At 37.4% G+C, this 24,266-nt stretch overlaps 1 protein-coding gene across 5 annotated transcripts in view; it reads right to left on the bottom strand.

Annotated features, from left to right (window-relative positions):
* The window catches only part of WDR64 (WD repeat domain 64), a 151,496-nt gene that overhangs the window by 100,944 nt on the left and 26,286 nt on the right, over positions 1 to 24,266 (bottom strand). For 4 of the 5 annotated variants that reach the window (XR_009210759.1, XM_032136345.2, XM_058430590.1 and 1 more), the window contains 3 exons: positions 23,738 to 23,848; positions 19,652 to 19,866; positions 15,775 to 15,909 (listed from right to left, as the gene is read on the bottom strand). Coding sequence is in view for 4 of the 5 variants with exons in the window: in XM_032136345.2 (XP_031992236.1) it covers positions 15,775 to 15,909; positions 19,652 to 19,866; positions 23,738 to 23,848 (461 nt within the window). In the remaining variant the exon portion in view is untranslated. The remainder of the gene's footprint in view (positions 1 to 15,774; positions 15,910 to 19,651; positions 19,867 to 23,737; positions 23,849 to 24,266) is intronic. The other variant, XM_058430588.1, reaches the window with a different exon arrangement.

Here is a 24,266-nt window from a genome sequence, read left to right as displayed (position 1 = left end):
GTGGGGAATGAGGGCAGGAAACAAGGAATAAGGCATTTCTCTTTTCTCCTTTATGATATAAGAGGAAAGAAATTTCAGAATGCCTCAGGTAGGGCATTTTTTTAAAAGTGGCCCTAACTCTGTATTACTGCCTCTTATTGATCCGTATTGTGCCCATTCCCAAGGGGCAAGGGAGGGTGCAATAGAAAATTCTACATCAGACATTGGCACACTTTTTCCATAAAGAATAAGATAACAAATATTGTAGATTTTGCCATAAAGTCTCTGTTGTCACAACTACTCAACTCTGCCACTGTGGCATGAAAACAATCATAGATAACACAAATAAGTATGGCTGTGATTCCCTTACAACTCTATTAATGAGCAATGAAATTTAAATTTCATATCAATTTTATGGGTCATAAGATATTATTCTTTTTTAAAACTTTCGTTTCAGTCATTGAAAAATGTAAAAACCATTCTTGGTTTGCGGATGTTAAAAAACAGGTGACTCATTGGATCTGGCCTTGGGCTACAGTTTGCTAATCCCTGCTCTAGATGCAGGAACAGGAAGCTTAAACCAGTGCAAAAACTAATCTGTGATAGCTTCATCTCTTCTCCTTTGTATTCAAGTTCTTTTTTTTTTCCTTTAAATCTTTTCAGTATCTTTCTTAGGGGAACAAGAAAAGGAGCCAACATTTATTGAGTACTTTGTGTCAGGCATTAAACAAGGCACTTTACGTGAGTTAAGTAATTTTTATAAGACTATCATGTAGGTATATTCATTACCATTTAAAGATGGGGAAACTGAGGTAAGAAGAGCTAATGGTAAAGTGTTCAATGGTCACAGGGTTAGTGAGTGCTAGGACAGAAACCAATTCTGTCTCCACAGCAACCTTACCAAGGGGCACTATACTCTTTCAAATATGATAATCTACCTCTGAGTTGGGTAACTAATAAAAAGTAATGCTGAGTAGTTAGTTGCATATCTCTTGGAAACTGTCAAGCTATCAAAGGGTTTGAAGGTTCAGCTTATGCCTTGCAACAGGCAACATGCTTTGCATGGCATAATTAATTGCAGATGTTTATTTTCTTGCTAGTACAGATCTCCATTTGTGAAATTACCATACAAAATTACAAACAGAATGGTAATCACTTCTGAGATGGAAATTTTTTTGAGAGGATTTTTTTCCTGTCTTCTTGGGAGCTGTTGGCTCCCATTTTAACAGCTGGCCAATTACATATTGTATAAATGCAGCTTTATCTGGCTCAACTTAAGATTCATTATAGGAAATTACAAAAATAGGAATATGTTGAGTCTAGGGATGGAGTGGACCCAATTCTCAGTCTATTGAGATGACTCTACAATGGCAATGGCTGCTCAGGAAAACATGATTACACTACCTCACTTGAGAAGCCTCTTCAGCTTCTAGATTTAGGAGCATGGCCCAAGTGAGGAAGTAGTTGAAAAGCTCATCTAGAGTTTGACTGAACAGATCAATGACCACTGTTTGCTGAGGTTGTCATTACTACTCAACTGACTTCCTGACTTCTTCTCAGACGAATACATTATCAACCAAATTCCAGGAAGCCCAGAACTGGGCTCAAAGACAAACTCCTGACTATTGCAAAGTAGATGTTGTTCAGAGCAAAGATCAGATTGCACTGGCTAATCAGAAAAGTAAAACCTAGATAATCTAAGTGTTCACAATTACTGAGTACCGAACCTGTGGAACACGATGGAGAGTAGGAAATTAATGCTCCTACAATACCATTATGTAACTTACAAATATTTACAAATATACATTTTGAAAAAACATATAAACAACAAAAAATTGCTTTAAACCCAAAGAATGGCCGTGTGTGTGTGCGTGTGCACGCATGTGTGTGTAAATGGAATGGAGTGAATTAAGAGAAGGAGATTTTGAAAATGTGCGTAACTCAACTTTGCTCTTGAGGTTACTCTCTGCAAAAGGTATTATATTTGATTAAATCATGCTAGTTGAAGGGCATATTTTTCTTGTCAAAAAGAAGACGATGTCCAGTCTTTAGATAAAAAAGATTACTACCTCATTTAAAGCCCAACGCAAACTTCACAACCTGATTGACAGATCCTAATGCTTGAACAAAGGGAATGTTGGCATCATCATAATTGGTTCCCAGAGGAAAATATGAGTGCCTTTCCTTTTCTCTGGTGTTGGGGTATTTATTATTTTCATGGATTTTGACAGCACACGGAAATCAAAGTCTTCTTTAAAAGTCCATTCTTCAGGAAAGCTTAAATGACTGTAAGCAAATAATAATACTTTCCATTTGTATAGCATTTTACAATTTCCAGAGCACCTTCCCCCATCTCAGCTTATTTGACCATCACAAAAATCCTGTGAGATAAGAAAGTTAGTGCTATTTCCATTCATAAAGGAGGTTATTAAGGTTCAAATAACTTCAATAACATGCCCAAGACCACATGGCCAACAAATAAGTTGGCAAAGGTTGCATTAGAATTCTTTTGCTCCGTTGAAGCAAGTGAGCAAAGTTCTCCCTTGCTCACTTATTTCTATTATAGTAAATAGTGCCATGTAAACAGTCCTCCCAGCCAGAAGCCTGACAGTCACCTGTTCTCAAACATTCTTCCTCTAGATATTTGTACGATTTGATCTTCACCACATTCAGATCTCTGCTCAAATGTTGTCTCTTCAGAGCAGTCTCTCCTGACCATCCTATCAAATATACTGCCTCCCCTCACCATCTATCCTCTCCCTTCAATTTGTACTATTTATTTAATTTTTTATTATCTGTCTCTCCCACTAGAAGAGGAGCCCCATGAGAGCTGTTATCCCCTTTTGCATGCCATTATATTATATCACTACCTGGAACAGTTAGTTTTTGATCTAAAATAGGTATGCAATAAATATGTTAAAGATAAAGAAAAAAGAAACAGATTCCTCCGTCTCATTTATTATTCTCATCCAGTAGGCCACACATTCTTGTAAGTTATGCAAGAATATCTTTTCTCTCTCTGTCCCTACTTCCACTGGTTAAGCACAAATGCTCATCATTTCTCTTCTAAAGTAGTATTGTCATATCTTCATCAATTGGTCTCCCTCCTTTGAGCTTGCCCTTCCCCAATCCATTCTCCACTCTGCTGTTAGGGTGATATGCTGTTAAAAACATTTTTCTACTCTCTTGTTTAAAGCATTCGATGGCTTCTGATAGCTTTCAGGTTAAAATCCCACTCTTTAGCATGGTATGCAGGTCTTTTCATGTTTGGATTGTCTAGCCTTATCTTTCCCAACTCTTCTCTCACTCAGTTCTCCAATTATATTGAACCATTTGCAATTTTGAGAACTCACCATCTTTTCTTTCTCTTCCATATCTTTGTGAATACCACTTCTGTATTGTGTCTATTTATCCACTCTGCTACCTCTCAATTGTTTTGCCTAATTTTTACCAATTCTTCAAAACTCGGCATTTGTGACATCTTCAGGAAGCCTTCCCCCATTCCCCCACAACCCACACAATCCTATCCTAAGATGTTCTAAGCACTCCCGTCATACCCCTGTCTTACATCTGTATCATGGCACTTATCACCCTCTGTGGGAATTCATTCGTTTTCTCCCTCATTACACATGAGGTCGACAACCTAGTCTTATTCATCTTTAAATTCCTAGCACCTAGTACAGTGTCTTAAACATAGTAATTCATCAATAAGTATGTGCTAAGTAAATACATATACAGATGGTTGCTGTAGAGTTTCTTCTGGAATTATTTCTGTAGTTTTGCTCAAATAATAGAGTAATCAGAAAGTGAATGTTGCATGTATTGGTAATCCTCACCAATCTTAGTGTCTTGTAAGACACATCTTTCAACATAATAAGATGCAATAAATAAAAATTGAAGCATGTGATATGGTTTGGCTGTGTCCCCACCCAAATCTCATCTTGAATTCTAGCTCCCATAATCCTCACATGTCATGGGAGGGACCCTGTGGGAGATAATTGAATCATGGGGGCCGTTACCCTCATGCTGTTCTTGGGATAGTGCATGAGTTCTCATGAGATGTGATGGTTTTATAAAGGCCTTTTCCCTCAGTTTGCTCATTCTTCTCTTTCCTGCCACCATGTGAAGAAGGATGTGTTTGCTTCCCCTTCCACCATGATTATATGTTTCCTGAACGCTTTGCAGCCCTGCAGAACTGTGAGTCAATTAAACCTCTTTCCTTTATAAATTACCCAGTCCTGGGTATGTCCTTATAGCAGCAGGAGAATGGACTAATACAGAAAGAAAAGCGTATCTAACCTATCTTGGAAGAAAGGTGCTGGGGAGCGGTCAAGAAAATTCCTTGGAGTAGGTACCATCTGATCCTTAAAGATTTCTGGAGGTTGGGAGACAGAAAGAAGAGGAAGAATGGGGAGGGTATTTCAGGCTCAAAATATGTACAACGTTCCATCATGGGGGTTTCAAGGGAGAAGCAAGCAGTTCAGATTTACAGGAAGCTAAGTACAAGGCAGTGAAGGGCACTGAAGGGGATGAGGTGAGGGGTATGCGGGGGGCTAGATCATAGAAGTGCTGTGGGGAGGGGACAGAGAACTGTGAAAAGTATTGAGATGTTTGGATGTCATCTTCAGGAGAATACCCTGGAAGATTAATGAACAATAGTTTTGACGGGGATAATATTGAGGCAAGAGGGCAGTTGGAGATAAGGGCCAGGAGAGTGAAAGGAATAGAGATAAAGAAGATAGGACAGATTCCATGAGTGGTTATGAGGCAATATGGACAAATTTGGTGATTACTGGTTTGTGGGGATCAAGGAAGAGAAGAGAATCATGTGAGGTGACAGGTTCCCAGCTAGAATGATGGATGGACCATAGTGCCACCAAGCAAAATACAAAATGCTATAGGAGGTATATATTTTAGAGTGGGGGAAGTTAAGCTCAGATATGATCATATGAGTCTGAGGGACTATGAGATATCCAAGTGCAGATGTTGAGCAAGAATAAGTCCCAAATTCAAGATAGCTTGGGTTTCATCGGTATGTAGGTAGCAGTGTATTGAAGAATACAACTATCACCCAAGAAGAGGATAGAATGTAAGAAGAAAAGTTGGCTAAGGACCAGATGCTAGAGAATGCCACCATTAAGAGAAGGCATGAAAAGAGAATCACAAGAAAAAAGAACCAACAGTAAGACACTGGAAGAGAACTCTGGCTTCCCAGAAACCAGGAGAATAGTTTCAGGGTGGGTGAGATCAGCAATGCTGAATGTCCTGAGGCTTTCTGATCCCACAGAGTAGATAGGGAGGAAGCGACATTAGAGAGGATTATGGAGGGAATGAATAACATCAAGGAACTGAGGCAGTGAATGCAGAGTACTCTTCTGGGAAGTTAAAATAAGAAGGAAAGAAAAGGTGTAGTGTGATTGTTAGGAGGAAAATGTAGGTCAAAGGAAGGGTTACTTATATCGTCAGAGACTTTAGCATTATAGTTTGAAAATAAGAGTTTTAAGCTGGGCATGGTGGCTCCTGCCTGTAGTTCCAGCCAGCCTGTTTGACACTGGAGGAGTGAGCTATGATTGCACCACTGCACTCCAGTCAGGGTGACACAGTGAGACACTGTCTCTAAAAATAGAGAAAGAAAATAAGGAGACAGTGGAAGAGCTGAGACAGCAAGACCCTGGAGAAGATGGAAGGAGTTGAGCATAAGGTCACCAATGGAAGGTTTGATACTTTAACCTCTGAAACAAAAAGAAAAGAAGAATAGGTACGGCCAGAGATAATTTTGAAAGGTATGATGTGTTGAAGAATTCCCCTTGAGGCTCCAGGTTTTGTCATCATATAGGAGGACAGGATATCAGTGAAGAGTGAAAGGGGCAGAAGCCTGGAATAGTCACTGGAGAAAATGAGACAGGAAGTAGAGCAAAGGCATGTAAAGGGATTAGGAGTCTAGGCTAAGGGCTCTGCTAACAGAAGGGTTGGGGTTCTGCAATCAGATGCAGTGAGCAGATAGGGATGCAAGGCCAAGAAAATGCTGGTGAGATATTATCTCAGATGATTAACCTGGGGTCCAGGTCAATAGGAAGGGAAGAAAGTAGAGGAGAGGGCTGACAAAATTTGAGATAATGAAGAGATCAAGGTGTCAGAGGCATATGAACCAGAGCAACTCCATCTTGAATAGGGGCTGGGTAAAATAAGGCTGAGACCTGCTGGGCTACATTTACGGAAGCTTAGGCATTCTTAGTCACAGGATGAGATAGAAGGTCAGCACAAGATACAGGTCCCAAAGACCTTGCTCATAAAACAGCTTGCAGTAAAGAAGCCGGCCAAATCCCACCAAACCCAAGATGGCCATGAGAGTGACCTCTGGTCATCCTCACTGCTCATTATATGCAAATTATAATGCAGTAGCAGGCTAAGAGACATTCCCACCAGTGCCATGACAGTTTGCAAACACCAGGACAATGTCAGGAAGTTACCCTATATGGTCTAGAAAAGGGAGAAACCCTCAGTTCCAGGAATTGCTCACCCCTCTCCCAGAAAACTCAGAAATAATCCACCCTTTGTTTACCATATAATTAAGGAGTAACTATACATGTATTCGGTCAAGCAGCCCATGTCGCTGCCTGGCCTATGGAGTAGCCATTCTTTTATTCTTTTACTTTCTTAATAAACTTGCTTTCACTTTGCTCTATGGACTCGCCCCAAATTCTTTCTTGTGTGAGGTCCAAGAACCTTTTCTTGGGGTCAGGATCAGATCCCTTTCCAATAACAAAGATATCTGAGACTTCATTGAGGTCATTGAGTAGCTGTAGTGGGAGTTAGAGTGTTCAAGAGCTGATAAGATAAAAGAGGAGGTTAAAGAAAGGAACTTTCTCTGAAGAGAACTTTTTCTGAAAGAAAAAATTCTAGGTGCTGTAAGTTAGGGTCTTATCAGTGTTATTCAGACTAATGCTTTTTTTTTTTTTTTTTTTTTTTTGATACAGGGTCTCGTTCCATCCCGCAGGCTGGAGTACAGTGGTGTGATCATCACTCACTGCAGCCTCGGACCTTCTAGGCTAAAGTGATCCTCCCATCTCAGCCTCCCGAGTAGCTGGGACCACAGGCGCATGCCACCCTATCTGGCTAATTTTTAAATTATTTGTAGCGACAGGATCTCCCTATGTTGCCCAGGCTGGTCTTGAACTCCTGGGCTCGAGTGATTCTGCCACCTTGGCCTCCCGAAGTGCTGGGATTACAGGCTGAGCCACTATGTCTGGTCTCAGAATAATGCCTTGATTTCTATTTTATAATCTTAGCATCGGCAATAGGCAATTAAATGCACCAGTATAAAGATACTCTTTAAGAAAGTAGAAATAAGCCACTTCATCCCCCCAAATGCAGACTTGGTATGTTTATTGTGGCTGCTATAACATTTCTTGTTAATGAAATCACTGCCAAGTTTATTTTTATAGTCCTCTAAATAAGATTTCTTGTTCTTATCTCTTTAGGCTTGCTGAGAACTATCATTTATTACTCCCTTTTCTTAACTTCTACTGTGCCTATAATTCTAAACCATTCAACTGATCTTTGATATATCCTGCTTTGCATTGATAATTATCATCCCATGCAATGGTGTGCTGGTAAATGTGTAATATTCAGTTGCAGCTAGGGAAAGCGGGGTGGGTCAACTTAGAGTTTGCTGTTTTCCATGCTATAAATATGGTAGCCTGGCTGCCTCCAAATTACCAATGTGACATCTCTAAACATGGAGTTAGGAAAAAAACATATAGTTGTGCACCATTGTACTGTGTAGTATTTTCTGAGGATATTAAAAAAAAAACCCTCAAGAACATAGACAATGGTAAATTGTAATAAATAAAAAAGAAGTGACGTATTTTGAGTATTTACTGCCTTTGTTCTTTATATAATTGAATTATTAGCTTACATAATTCAATTTTGAATGATGACAGTGATTGTTTGTTTGTTTGATTGTTTTTGGCTTAGGTTTGACATCCCAAGATGACAATGTTTAACAACAGGCTTGCCTAATTCCTGAAATTTTAACAATCAACTCTCATAAGCTAATATGAACTGGCTTCAACATACCACTGACTTTATGTCTGTATTTATCTTACCTCTTATATTTTAAGCATGTAGAGGCAGGCGTCATGGCTTAGATATATTTGTATTGTCCATAGTGCTTATCCCATAGTGACTTACTAAATATTTGTTGGATAACAGATATATTTCTGGACTAAAAGCTACGTATGACCTGTATAGGTTTCTGGTTGCTACATTAGTTGCTATAATCACCCTGGTAAATGTGCTAGAAATGTTTGCCCTGGTAAAATCGAGGCTATAGATTTGTGTATGTTGGAAATGAACATGTTTTCTCTGGATGTTGAAGTAGAATATATCTTCTGTAGGACTACAAGGGCATATCAATCTGCATATGTTTTCACAGTGTTCCTTTATGGTTATGAATGTATCATGAATTGCCAGCATAGGATGCAATCACGTTGGATATAAACTTGCATGTATTTCTTAATTAAATGTTTCAGAAATGCACTCCTTTAAAATGCAAGAGTATAATCACTAGCAGTTAATTATATTACAGAAACTAAAAGAAACTATGCAATTAATTATGCCATATAAATGATATTTGTGGAATCCAATCTGGTGTCAAGAAATGAAATTGTTTTTAATGTGCTGTGAAGGGTTTTTAATTTGTCTCTCAGTGCAATATGTTATACACCAAAATAAATATTTCGTCCTTTCTAAATGAGTGAAAAAAAAGTATCTTTCATGAAGTCTACAATTTTCAAGAAAATCACATCTTAGAAAAAATCACATCTTAGAGATGTGATATGCTGTTCTTCCATTAAATTTCTAATTCTGTTATTTCATTGCTTAAATTAAAAACCTCAGAATTTAAAGGAATTCTAAGTCTGTATATGCAGAGGCTATTTTTTGTGACTCTTTTTTTGTGTGAATTTCATTTAAACAACTCAAGAGCACCTAAAGGACATCATGCATGTTGTTAGGGGGACAGGCTACTCACCATTTTTCCTAGTACTACTTTTAGTTGTTCTCTAAATGTAAAGGTGGGGAAGGAGACCAAGTTCTGTAGCTAACAATCAATCTCATTTCGACTCACCTATTTTTTAGATTAAAAAGCTGAAATTCAGAAAAATTTATTAGGGTTTTGAAAATAAATTGTTAATAATGGAATTAAATCACCAGAGAAGGGTTATATGTTTTAACCAATCTTTTTCTTAGATAGGTTTATGCTCATCCTTAAAGCTAAATCTGAATAATATGACTGTTGTTATTGCAACAAGTCAGATTCTTGTTTGTAGCTCAGCACATTTTTAAAATAGATTTTATTTTTCAGAACAGTTTTAGATTCACAGCAGAACTGAGGGGAAGGCACAGAGATTTCCCATATACTCCCTGTCCCCACACATGCACAGTCTCTCCCGAAATCAAAATCCCACACGACAGTGGTACATTGGTTATAATAATGGACACATTATTATAAACCAAAGTCCATAGTTTACATTAGGGTTCACAGTTGGTGTTGTACACTCCATAGATTTTGATACGTGTGTAATGACAGTATCCACCATTACAGTATCATACAAAGTAGTTTCAGTGCCCTACAATTCTCTGTGCTCCCTCCCTCCCCTCAAAGCCCTGGAAACCACTGATCTTTTTACTGTCTCCACAGTTTTACATTTTCCAGAATGTCATATAATTGGAATCATACAGTATGTAGCCTTTTCAGTTTGGCTTCTTTAACTTACTAATATGCATTTAAGGGTCCTCCATGTCTTTTTATGGCTTGATAGCTCATTTCCTTTTAGCACTGACTAATATTCCATCATCTGGATTACCAGAGTCTGTTTATCCATTCAACTACTGAAGATTTCTTTGTTGCCTCCAAGTTTTGGCAATAATGAATAAAGCTGCTATGAACATCCATGTACAGATTTTTGTGTGAATATAAGTTTTCAACTTCTTTGGGTAAATACTAAGTAGTATGACTGCTGGATCATGTAGTAACGGTATGTTTCATTTTCTTAAGAAACTGTCAAGCGGAATTCTAAAGTCGCTGCACCATTTTGCATTCCCATCAGCAATGAATGGGAGTCCCTTTTGCTCTACATCCCACCAGCATTTGGTGGTGTTAGTGTTCTGGATTTTGACAACTCTAATATGTATGTACTGGTATTTTATTTTAATTTACATTTCCTTCATGACTTAAAGTGTTTTGCATCCTTTCTTATGCTTATTTCCCATCTGTATATCTTAGTATTTGTTCAGATCTTTTGTCTGTTTTTCAATTGGGTTGTTTGTTTACTTACTATAAAGTTGAAATAATTTTTTGTATATTTTGGATAACAGTCCTTCACCAGATATGTCTTTTGCAAATACTTTCTTCCAGTCTGTGTGTCTTGTCTTCTGATTCTCTTGGCAATGTCTTTTGCAGAGCAGAAGGTTTCAATTTTAATGAAGTACAGCTTATCAATTATTTCTTTGTTCCAGAACCATTTGTTAAAAAGAATATCTTACTCCATTATATTCCCTTTGCTCCTTTGTCAAAGATCTGTTGACTATATTTATGTGGGTCTATTCCTGCTTTGTTGATCTATTTTTTCCACTGTTTCACAATACCACACTGTCTTTATTACTATAGCTTTATGTCTTGACTTGTCAGACCTATGATATTTTTCTTCCTCTTCATTATTGTGTTGAATACTCAAGACCTTTTGCTTTTCCATATAAATGTTAAAATGAACTTGTCAAGATTCACAAAATAACTTTCTGAATTTTGGGTGAGATAACATTGACTACATATCAAGTTGGGAAAAACTGGTATCTTGGCAATATTGAGTCTTCCTATTCATGAACATGGAATATCTCTTCATTTAATTCCTTGATTTCTTTAATTGGAGTTTTATGGTTGTCCTCATTTGGATCTTGCATATTTTGTTAGACTTATACCTAAGTATTTCATTCTCAAATGCTAATGTAGATGGCATTGTGTTTCTGTTTTGTTTTGTTGTTTGTTTGTTTTTTTTTGAGATGGAGTCTTGCTCTGTTGCTCAGGCTGGAATGCAATGGCGTGATCTCGGCTCATGGCAACCTCTGCCTCCTGGGTTCAAGCAATTCTCCCAGCTCAGCCTCCCAGGTAGCTGGGATTACAGGCACCCGCCATCATGCCTGGTTAATTTCTGTATTTTTGTAGAGACGGGGTTTCACCATGTTGTCCAGGCTGGTCTTGAACTCCTGACCACAGGTGATCTGCCCGCCTTGGCCTCCTAAAGTGCTGGGATTACAGGCATGAGCCACTGTGCCCAGCCTATGTTTTTAATTTAAAATGCCACTTGTTAATTGTTAGGATATAGGAAAGTTATTGACTTGTATACAATAACCTTGTATTGCACAAACATGCTATACCTGATCTTAGTGGGAAAACTGTTTGTCCAGTACTATAGATGATGTTAATTGGAGGTTTTTTGTAGATGTTTTTTACAAGTTGATGATGTTCCCTCTATTCCTACTTTGCTAAGTGTTTTTATAGTAACTCCTGTTTTCTTTTGATAAGTGTTAGCATGGTATATCTTACTCTATCCCTGTACTTTCAATCTATATGTGCCATTATATTTAAAGTGGGTTTCTTATAGACAACATAGAGTTAGGTCTTGTTTTGTGATCACTCTGACAATCTCTGTCTCTTAACTAGTGTATTTAGACCATTGACTTTTAAAGTAATTATTGACATAGTTGGATTAATATCTACTATATTTGTGACTGTTTTCTATTAATTGCTCCTTTTCTTTGTTTCTATTTTTGTCTTTTACTCTTTTTCTGCCTTTCGTGTTTTAAAATAAACACTTTACATGATCTCATTTTCTCTATTTTCTTTTTCTTTTTTTTTTTGAGACGGAGTCTCGCTCTGTTGCCCAGGCTGGAGTGCAGTGGCGCAATCTCGGCTCACTGCAAGCTCCGCCTCCTGGGTTCATGCCATTCTCCTGCCTCAGCCTCTCCGAGTAGCTGGGACCACAGGCGCCCCCCACCACGCCCGGCTAATTTTTTGTATTTTTAGTAGAGACGGGGTTTCACCGTGGTCTCGATCTCCTGACCTCGTGATTCGCCCGCCTTGGCCTGCCAAAGTGCTGGGATTACAAGCATGAGCCACTGCACCCGGCCTCATTTTCTCTATTTTCTTAGAATATGTTACACATTTTTTAAAAATCAATTTTTCGTGGTTGACCTATCATTTGCAATATACATTTACAACTAATCCAAGTCCACTGTCAAGTAACACTGTACTACAAAGGCAGTACAAGTATATTAAAATAAATAAAAATCCTAATTCCTTCCATTATTTGTATTATTGCTGTCATTTATTTTGCTTACACATAGCAAATATACCGTATATACATACATACATGTTTATATGTGTGTATATTGTGTATATAATTGAATACATTGCTGTCATTATTATTTGAACAAATTATCTGTTAGAAAAGTTAAGAATAACAAAAATAACAATTTGTATTTTACCTTTACTTTTTCTTCCTCTGATGCTGTTCTTTTCTTTATATAGATGCAAGTTTCTGACTTACGGCTTTTCTTTCTCTCTGAAGAAATTCTTTTAACCTTTCTTGAAAGGCAGGTCTACTGATAGCATATTTCCTCAATTTCTGTTTGTCTGAGACAGTTTTATTTCTCCTTCACTTTTAAAGGGTAATTTCACAGTATACAGAATTCTAGGCTGGTAGGTCTTCTAACACTTTAAATATTTCACTCAACTGTTCTTGCTTATGATTTCTGAGGAAAAATCACAAGTAATTCTTGTCTTTGCTTTTCTACAGATAAGTTGTTTTTTTCCCCTCTGGCTCATTTCAAATTTTTTTTTTTTTTTTTAGACAGAGTCTCCCTCTGTTGCCCAGGCTGGAGTGCAGTGGTGCGATCTCAGCTCACTACAACCTCCGCCTCCCAGGTTTAAGCGATTGTCCTGCCTCAGCCTCCTGAGTAGCTGGGATTACAGGCGTGCGCCACCACGCCCAGCTAATTTTTGTATTTTTAGTAGAGACGGGGTTTTACCATGTTGGTCAGGCTGATCTCTAACTCCTGACCTTATGATGCACCCACCTTGGCCTCCCAAAGTCCTAGGATTACAGGTGTGAGCCACTGCGCCCAGCCAGTTTTTTTCTTTATGTTTACTTTTCTGCTGTTTGAACATGATATGCCTAGGTATAGTTATTTTTTGGCATTTATCCTTCTTGGTGTTTTCTGATATTACTGGATCTGGGGTTTGGTGTCTCATTTTAATTTGTGGACATTCTTAGTCATTACTTCAAATGTTCCTTTTCTTCCTTTCTCCCTTTCTTCTTCTGGTGTTCTCATCACACATATGTTATACCTTTCACAGTTTCCCACAGTTTTTGGATATCCTATGGTTTTTTTTTGGTTTTGGTTTTTGTTTTGTTTTGTTTTGTTTTTTCAGTTTTTTTCCTCTTTGCTTTCTGTTTTTGAATCTTCTATAAATTCTTTCCTCAGCTATATCTGGTATACTAATGAGCCCATCAAAGGCGTTACTCATTTCTATCAGTGTTTTTGATCTTTAGAATTTTTTATTCTTAGAATTTTCATCTCTCTGTTTACAATGCCCGTCTGTTCTTGTCTGCTGCCTGCTTTATCCGAGCCCTTAGCCTGTTAATTATAGTTGTTTTACATTCCCATTCTGATAATTCCAACCTCCCTGCCATGTCTGCATCTGATTCTGATGCTTGTTCTGTCTCTTGCAGTTTTAGTTTTTGCCTCATTAATTTTGATGCTCTGTTGTTAGGTGCATACGCATTAAGGATTGTCAGGGCATCTTTAAGAATTGACCCCTTTATCATTATGTAATGCCCTTCTTTATCCCTGATAATTTTCCTTGCACGGATATCTGTTCTATATAAAACTAGCATAGCTTCTTCTGCTTTATTTTGATAAGTTTTAGCATAGTATATCTTTCTGCATCTTTTTATTTTTAGCCTATATGTGTCTTTATATTTAAAGTGTGTTTCTCATAGACAGCATATAGTTGGCTCTTGTTTTTTGATCACTCTGACAATCTGTTTTGTGCCTTTTAGTATGCCTTGTAATTTTTTTCTTGATAGCTGGACATGATTTACTGGGTAAAGGGAACTGCTATAAATAGGCCATTAGTAACATGTTGGTAAGCTGTGGGGGAAGGTGAATCCTGTGAGTAAGTCTTGTTCTTTTGATGAGCCTGTGTGTCTGGATTGTGAATTTCACAAGTTCTTCTCAGTCTTCCTCACCCTGCCTCTTAGGTGCGACCAGAGGTTAGAGTGGATATTTTCCTTCCCTCTGTGAGTTATTCCCTGACAAAGTTCCAATAGCTTAGACTGTGATAACATAGTTTCTCTTGAGGGCAGACCTTGGAAAGAACATGTTCTGGCACATTTCAACATGGTGCCTTTTCCTTCCCCTCTGCCAGAAGCGAGAGAATTTTTCACTGATACTCACTTTAAGAATCTGTTGAACTCCTGGAAGTAAAACTCACAAATGCCTAGGGGCCCCTATGACTGGGCACCCCTGGAATTTTTAACTCTAAAATTGTCCATGCTGAGCACTTGTCCATTACAATTTAGGTTTTCCTGCCCTATACTAGTTATTCACGGGGTTCCTGCCCGTGAATTTCTGCTCCAGTAAGTTGTGATTGTCAGTGTTTGCCCCTCTATCTCTCCAATGTGGGGGCAACAAAACTGCCTTGTGACCTTACGTCTCTGATGGATCTAAGAAAATTATTTATTTTTTAGTTTGTTAACGTTTTTACTTGTTAGGATGGAATGGCAACTTCCAAGCTCTTTACATGCCAGACTGGAAGGCAGCCAGGAGTCCCAATGAGCTTTTCTGAGACATCTTTATTAGGGTATGTAATACCCCAATAGGTACCATAACATTTGCATGTCATAAAATTCACTCATTGTAAGAGTACAACTCAATAATTTTTAGTAAATTTAGAGAATTGTGTAACAATCAACAGTCGCCACAATAAGTTTAGAACATTTTCATCACCCCAGAAAGTCCCCTTGTGCCCATTTGGGATCCCTGCTTCTACCACCAGTCCTAGGCAACCACTGATGTGCTTTCTGTCTCTATAAATGTGCCCTTTTTTGATATTACATATAAATGGAATCATACAATATGCAGTCTTTTTGTCTGGCATCTATTATTCAGCTTAATGTTTTTGATATTCATTCATGTTGTAGCATACATCTCAATGCAATTATAAAACCCCAAATTAAGATACAATAACGGTTTTCTAGTTATTAATACATATTTAACCAGATTGAAAATAAGACAATATTCAAATGAACCTTTCTATGAGAATGCCAACTTATATATTGCACATGAAACATGATGACTGGTCTACAGATCATAGTCACAAGCTCTTCGTTAGCCAACTGACCTGTAAGACTGATTTTAAAATTATAAAGTTTTACCAACAGAACTATATTTTGAAATATGTTATAGATGCACTCGTATTGATTAATTTCAGTAGATGATAGAAATAAACAACAAATGAGCACAGTTGATGTTAGGACACATCATGTTCAAATTTGCATAAGTGGCTTCAATTTCTTCCTGAGAAACCTAATTAACCTTCCCAAACAAATGGAATAGTTAATGTCCGATTTTTTTAAAGCCAGTTTGAAAGTTTCAAAGCTGTCATGGTTTTATCATTGTAAAAAGTTTGAAATTCACAGACTGTTCATGTATATAAATTACTGTACTTACAAATTATCCTCGAGTCTCTTCAAGGATTCCAAAACTAATGAATGATTACTGTCTAAGGAGCAGGATCCAAAACAATTTAGGGCCGAAATATATCTAATTTTCATAACCCAGTCATTATGTAGCTTCCTTTTAACACTGGGGATTAAGAAAGGCAGGGGAGATTTATGTTAGACACACAAACGTATAATGTAAGTTTCTATTCAGCAATTTATTTTGACTGTAACTAAATTGTGCTGAACCCGAATGTAGAATACAGCCCAATGCATTATAACACCGTTTTTTTTGTTTTTTTTAGATGGAGTCTTGCTCTCTCGCCTAGGCTGGAGTGTGCAGTGGTGCGATCTCGGCTCACTGCAACCTCTGCTTCCTGGGTTCAAGCAATTCTCTTGCCTCAGCCTCCCAAGTAACTGGGATTACAGGTGTGCACCTCCATGCCTGGCTAATTTTGTATTTTTAGTAGAGACGGGGTTTCATAATGTTGGCTAGGCTGGTCTCGAACTCCTGACTTTAGGTGATCTGCCTGCCTCGGCCTCCCAAAGTACTGGGATTACAGGCGTGAGCCATTGCACCTGGCCCACTTTTAACTGTTTATTTACAATCAAGCATACTTAAAATGGAAAAGTAACTTTAAAAGACTCATCAAAATTTGAGCTGTGAATTCAGAATTAAAAGAATAATCTAGAAGAATCCCAATTCAATAATGGCACTATGAATTTTATTTTACTAGAAAATTTCTAATGATCCAAATGGAGCAGTATGCTTCGTATTCTTTTATATCTTATTTGAATCAATTCATTTGAAAATATATTTTCCATTAATACTTTTCAAACTGAAGTACTGGGTAATGTAAAATCTCAGATCACTGGTGAAGCGGAGTGGGGGATAGTGATAATATTCCTTGTCAGATTGTTGGCCATCAGCTCACAAAACATTTGAATGTGGGGCTTAAGGTTACAGACAAAACCTCTGCCTCAAAATTCTTGTCTTCATGGTGTTATATTTACCAATATTTAATGGCTTGTCTCCTCATTCACATCTGTTGAACACCTACTGCATCCCAGGTACTAAGGACACAAGGATGATTAAGGTAAAAATTCTTGTCACCAAATTGTTTAAATTCTAGTTGAGGAATAGAAATGTTTACAGCTCAAGGCATGAAAGTTCTACAATATGACATTAAACAGAGTGGAGAGGGAGCTTTCTATTCTCATGCCAGATGTGTTTGAACTCTGGATGCTGGCTACTTCTTTCTTTAATTTGTATAATGGTTTGCATATCAGTGTTTACTACCCCCATATCCACCCATTCAGCAAGAATGAATTCTATGGATGTCAGCTGCAGGAAAACTTGTATGATATCTCCAGAATTTAATTATCTCTTTGGCCTTAATACTTTTCATTCTGGTGAGGTTTGAAGATCTCTTCGTGTAAGAAAATGCCGCAACACTCAGCCTATATATACACCGCAGTCTTGAATGATTTAAATCATCTGCATCATTAAATCATCTACATGAATATAATAACCACAAGAACTAACGTGAATTAGCATTCGTTTAACCGTACCCAGATTCCTTAACTTCCTCAGATTTCTAAATCTCATTTTTCACATATCTATCTAATGAAAACAGGGACTGAAAAACAAGACATGGAATTTTCTGACAGGTGGCACACATATTAATAAAAAGCAGATTCATGTCTCAGCATCTATTCTAAGAGCCTAGCATAACTAGAATGAAATGCTTAATAGTATATAGAGCAGCACATCACAGATTGGGGAAGTCCTCCATGAGGTCTAATTCTTTGTTGGGACTAAGTAATACTGCTTATATGTGAAGGATGGAAAATGGAGCCAGTTAATTTTATTGTATCATTCTTAGGGTTCCAGCAATAGGACTACTCTTAATTCCACGTAGTATCAGTTGTAATGAGCTTTTAATTGCATATTCTAACTCTGGGATAAAGTATTTGTTACATAATAACAAAGTATAATCCATTTTTTAATGTCTTTAACTATAAGGAAAAAATGTTCATTGTACAAAATTTAGAAAGCAAATAAAATTTTAAAAATCACCTCTTTGAAGTCCTATAGAAATCATTTATTAAAGTTTTGGATACTTATACTAAATATTTTTCTAAGTAGAAATACACATACATATATATTTATAAGACTGGATTCATATATACATAAAAAATTAATTAAATTAAAATTTTTTTATCCCCCAAATTCATACGTTGAAAGATAAATAATTTTTACTTGACATTATGTCATAAACACTTTTCATGCTATTAAATATTTTTCAAAACAATTAAATGGGTGCATGACATATGGTTATACTGTGATTTACTGAACATCCTTGAAATCTGAAGTATTTTAGGTGTTGGACAAAAATGTATTTTATATATAAATATATTATATATCATTTATGTTTATATTATATATTTATATACCTGGATTATTTATGTAAATGATTAATATCTAAATTAATCATTCCCCTTTTGTTGGACAGTAGATAATTTACCATCAGAAATAATGCTGTGGGCCGGGCGCGGTGGCTCAAGCCTGTAATCCCAGCACTTTGGGAGGCCAAGGCGGGCGGATCACGAAGTCAGGAGTTTCAGACCAGCCTGACCAACATGGTGAAACCCCGTTGCTACTAAAAATACAAAAATTAGCCTGGCGTGGTGGCACGTGCCTGTAATCTCAGCTACTCAGGAGGCTGAGGCAGGAGAATCGCTTGAACCCGGGAGGCGGAGGTTGCAGTGAGCCGAGACTGCACCACTGCACTCCATCCTGGGCAACAGAGTGAGACTCCGTCAAAAAAGCAAAGAAAGGCAAGGCAAGGCGAAGCTGTGATAACCATACTTATATTTTTGAAGATAGGGATACCAAGTCCCAATGTATTAATGGTTATGAAGGCACTTGATGCAGCTTCCGAAATTCTTTCCAGAAAAGTGGATCCAACTCATACTTTTGCCACCACCTAATGTGAGAATGCCCAGCTCACAGCGTCTTCCCCATTTTTAATCATTTCTGATTTTATAAGTGAAAAATTGTATCTGATTTTAACTTGTACTTCTTTGATAAATAAGGAAGACCATTTAATATAAAATGTAGGTTTTTCGGCTAATAAAAGTAATACATACCTTTCTCAAAAACTTTAAAGACATTGCAATTATAAGGAAGACAATAATTATCAGTAGGGGATAATTATTGTTAACATTTTTTTCTGATGATCACTTTGAAATATTTATTGACCATTTGTACTGTGTGCACATGTTTGTGAACTACATGTTCATGACCTTTGCTCATTTTTCTCTTGGAGGATTATATCTTTTAATTGAACTCTAAGGCCTATTAAAAATATCAACCCATTGTCTGTCATATTTGTCATAAATATTTATTCCAGTTTGCTTTTAAAATACTATCTTTTGATGTCCAGAGGTTTTATTTTGTATATAGTCAAATCTGTCAAACTTTTTTTTAATTCTATATCCATTGCTTTTATATTTAGAATTTTTCCTATATTCAAGTGCTAGTAACTAGTCACATGTATCTTTTATAGTTTTTTTCACGATTTAATTTTTTCATTTAACTTTTCAATCTACTCAAGTACCTATAAGTTTTAGTTGTCAGTAGCACTTAAATTAGGAGCTATTACACTGACAGTTTCTTGAGGCCAGAAGCATTTCACTTTGTGTGTGTGTGTGTGTGTGTATACATGAACAATGACTATAATTAATTGTTTATATAACTTTAATTTTGTCTTAATTTCTTATTTTCTATAATTTAAATCTCATTTTTCACTTTTTACCATAAAGCTTACTTGCAAAAGACTATAATTATTAAAAGAATTAAATTAACCATATGATACTCTTACCTTTTAAAGTTCTTTGAGTCTAAGACCTGATTTTGTAATTTTCTTATGAATTTTGCCTGCTTTATTCCAAAGTCATCACTGTTGACTGTGAATCTGCTCACAAAACCCCCATCATCCCCCAAGAGGATGTCATCTCGGCAGAGATGGTCAGGCAGAGGCACCACACACACACACAGGAGGCAGTGATCCACTGGCTTTATGACAAAATAATTTTCCTAGAAACAGAAAAATGACCTTAATGAATTGCTACTTTGCTCTGTTCAATAAATATTTCTCCTATTATTTGACAAAAATTTCACTTTCCGATGTTTCTTATTGCAGATACACCTGTCATATAAAATAATTTGAGAAAAAAAAGTTAACCAAATAAAAGTTATAGAACACTCGCTGTGAGCCCAACATTGTTATTTTGGGTGTTTTGTGGAGAAAGGAGTAGAGTGCCTACCCCTGGGTCAATAAGTAATGAGATTTTTCTGATGCGTGACTGTAAATGGCCCTTTTTTTGGATTTGTAAGAAAATATTAAAGTAAGCATTACAAGGTTCAGGTGTTGCCAGACTATTGACATAAAACTGGGTGGCAAACAGGAAAATCAAATATCAAAGTCCCAAGGAGTCACCAGACGAAAAATTATCCTACCATCCAAGTTTCTTCAGAAATATTTAGCATTTGTCAAGCTTATTTTGTACTACTGAATGGGGCCACTAAGTTATACAGCTATTGCTCTTCCAGGATTCAGTCTCTATAAATTTGTTCAGTCAACAAACATTTATCTATATATTCCTTCTGTGCGCCAAGAACTATTGCAGCACGACTGTGCAATGATGAACAAGACAGTTTCTGACTTTGTAGAGCTACCATTCTGGTAGAAGTGCATTTAAGGAAATAAATTATAGTGCTCTGATACACAGTGACTGAAAAGGCCACATCAGGTCCCATGGCCAGAGAAAGTGACATTTGATCTGGGACCTGAATTGATTGAGAGGAAGATTAAGAGGAGGTTGAGAGGAAGGAGTCTAGCAGGAGAGTGAAATCATTCTTCACCGAACTAGAAAAAAAAAATCCTAAAATTCATATGGAGCCAAAAAAGAGCCTGCATAGCCAAAGCAAGACTAAGCAAAAAGAACAAATCTGGAGGCATCACACTATCTGATTTCAAACTATACCATAAGGCCATAGTCATCAAAATAGCATGGTACTGGTATAAAAATAGGCACATAGATCAATGGAACAGAATAGAGAACCCAGAAATAAACCCAAATACTTACAGCCAACTTATCTTCAACAAAGCAAACAAAAACATTAAGTGGGAAAAGGACACTCTATTCAACAAATGGTGCTGGGATAATTGGCAAGACACATGTAGGAGAATGAAACTGGATCCTCATCCCTCACCTTATACAAAAATCAACTCAAGATGGATCAAGGACTTAGATCTAAGACCTGAAACTATAAAAATTCTAGAAGATAACATTGGAAAAACCTTTCTAGATATTGGCTTGGGGAAGGATTTCATGACCAAGAATCCAAGAGCAAATGCAATAAAAAGATGAATAGCTGGGACTTAATTAAACTAAAGAGCTTTTGCACAGCAAAAAGAAGCCAGCAGAGTAAACAGACAACCCACAGAGTGGGAGAAAATCTTCACAATCTATACATCTGACAAAGGACTAATATCCAGAATCTACAAGGAGCTCAAACAAATTAGCAAGAAAAAAAAATCTCATCAAAAAGTGGGCTAAGGACCTGAATAGACAGTTCTCAAAAGAAGATATACAAATGGCCAACAAAAATATGGAAAAAAATGCTCAGCGTCATTAATGATCAGGAAAATGCAAATCAAAACCACAATATGATAGATACCATCTTACTCCTGAAAGAATGGCCATAATCAAAAACTCAAAAAATAATAGATGTTGGTGTGGATGCAGTGAAAAGGGAACACTTCTACACTGCTGGTGGGAATGTAAACTAGCACAACCACTGTGGAAAACAGTGTGGAGATTCCTTAAAGGACTAACAGTAGAACTACCACTTGATCCAGCAATCCCACTACTGGACATCTACCCAGAGGAAAAGAAGTCCTTATATGTAAAAGCTACTTGCTCACTCATGTTTATAGCAGCACAATTCACAATTGCAAAAATGTGAAACCAACCCAAATGCCCATCAATCAACGAGTGGATAAAGAAACTGTGGTATATATATATACAATGGAATACTACTTAGCCATAAAAAGGGATGAATTAATGGCATTCACAGCAACCTGGATGGGATTGGAGACGATTATTGTAAGTGAAGTAACTCAGGATTGGAAAACCAAACATCGTATATTCTCACTCATAAGAGAGAGCTAAGCTTTGAGGATGCAAAGGCATAAAAATAACACAATGGACTTTGGGTAAGGGATAAAAGACTACAAATTGGGTTCAGTGTATACTGCTCGGGAGATGGGTGCACCAAAATCTCACAAATCACCACTAAAGAGCTTACTCATGTAATAAAACACCACCTGTTCCCCCCAAACCTATGGAAATAAAAAAATTTAAACAATTTTTAAAGAGAGAGAGAGAGAGAGAGGAAGCTGTAGAGCCTTGTCCTGGCTGAGACAGGAGGGGAGGGGGTGTCAAATGCAAGGATATTTTGCCTTCAGAGAGAGGACAAAAGTAAGATGTGGTTTCCCGTTAAATCTGTAGGTGAAAGCACTGGAATTTGAAAGAGGACAAGTCTGATAGTAGACTCAGTTTTTGCAGGAAAATAGAGTGCAGGTCCATCTACTAGAGGGAGAAGCCTGAGAATAATACTGAAATTGTGGATGACTTACAAGAAATGGTCCAGTGAGTTGGTTAGGGCCAGAAAGAGATTGATGGAAGCCACTGAGAGCCCAGCCGAGTCTGCAAACCCCAAGTTCGTAATTGTGCCAAATAGCACTGGTTTTTTTCAGCAGTGCTTAGCCACTGTGACGGAGCAGAGAAGGGCTAGGGCATCTCTCCAGGTTGAAGGACAAAGATTGAAGAGAATGAAGGGTGAAGCTGACAAGCTCAGATGATACCCCCGGAGGGTGTAGGCAAGAAGGGAAGAAGAGAAGAGTTGAGGGGGAGTGAAGACTGGAACATGATGTTTTCAAGGAACTAAAGGCTTCTATTGGATTGAGAAGCAAGAGTGAAAACAGAACAGTGTTAGGAGAAGAGGTTATGATCAAAGTTCAGGATCTTGGAGTTTAGGGATTTGGAAATTAATAAAACCTGGTCTATAACATAGCACATAATAAAGTACGTTGACCAACAAGCTTCTGTCTTTAAAATTATTCTAGCATCACTAGTTGGTTACAACATTATAAACAAATAGCAGAAGAAAGTTAGTTTTTTTTTTACCAAGGCTAGGAACAAGCAAGGCATGAAGGAAGGTTAATTTATTTCTTAATCCTCCATGTCCTTCGAAGTCAGTCTGCTTCCTGAAGACATTTTTAAGTAACCTCGGTGCTCAGTGATCTCACCCTCCCTAAGTCCCCATTGCACAGTATAATTTGCTGTATCATCATATTATATATTATGTTTATTCATGAGGAACTTCAAGACTGAGTTTTGTTTGAGTGCAGAGAACATAATCCTTACTTCTAAGTGTCTGCAAATGCTCAATAAATACTATAGATTAGTTAAGTGGTAACATCTCAGCCACTGAAGGGCTGCCTCGTTAGATGTTTTTGCCAGACTTAGACATTTGATTTTAGTAATTTTCTTACCTAATGAAGCTGGACTTGGGAGAAAAGATTTGAACTTGATCACATGAGTATACCCAAAGAAAGATAATACTTGGATTCAGAGAAGGGCATAAAAGAAGAAAGGAATTACTCCCTCCCTCAAAAACAACCCAACCCCCACTGAACTAAATATACACTAAATGAAAAGAATAGTCCCTTTTAATTAGAGAGTATACATTCTGAACTTGATCTAAGAGATTACTTACTTAAATCCTCTCATTTTATAGATAAAGAAACTGTTGTTCAGTAGAGAAAGTGGATTGCTCATATCATACCACTACTGAAAAGACAATCTCATTTCTTTGAGTATTTCTCTTGGCACAATACCTGGCCGCTCCCTTGAGCTTTATAATCCCAGACAATAATGGTCCTTTCGGTTGTGGCTACGATTCGTTTCAGCTGCAAGAGGTAATCACACCCTGTAATCCAGGAGGTGTCCTGATAGAAAAGCAGAGAATTGGGGGATATAATGCATTTCCTTCTGTGACCTGGTGATGGTTACCAAAGAGCAGGTTAGTCACACTAAAAGCCCCATTTTGCTGCCTTATTACGAGAAGCCTTGCAGTACATCCTGTCTGAGTGTCTTGGATACAGGCTCCCATCTTTTCCCCTTTCACCCTTACCCTGATTTTCTCAGTACTGTCAGCTGGAGAATGATTCAGTTGGTGATAGGATTGCTCCCTGGAAGCACACAGCAGTTGGTGGAGCATCTTTGTTCACTATTCACTGCTGTGAGACTGCTTCTTCACATGGGCAGTAGGAGACTAGATTTAGGGAACTGATTAAGTGAGCTCTCAGCCCTGTCCCCATGCTAGAAAACAAAGACCTTAGTAATTACCTGGTCCATGATAAGTGG

The sequence above is a fragment of the Hylobates moloch genome, unplaced genomic scaffold, assembly GCF_009828535.3.
Source record: "Hylobates moloch isolate HMO894 unplaced genomic scaffold, HMol_V3 SCAFFOLD_18, whole genome shotgun sequence".
NCBI lineage: Eukaryota > Metazoa > Chordata > Mammalia > Primates > Hylobatidae > Hylobates > Hylobates moloch.
The sequence above is the reverse complement of the archived record's forward strand: the minus strand, read 5'-3'. Positions and strand labels throughout refer to the sequence as shown.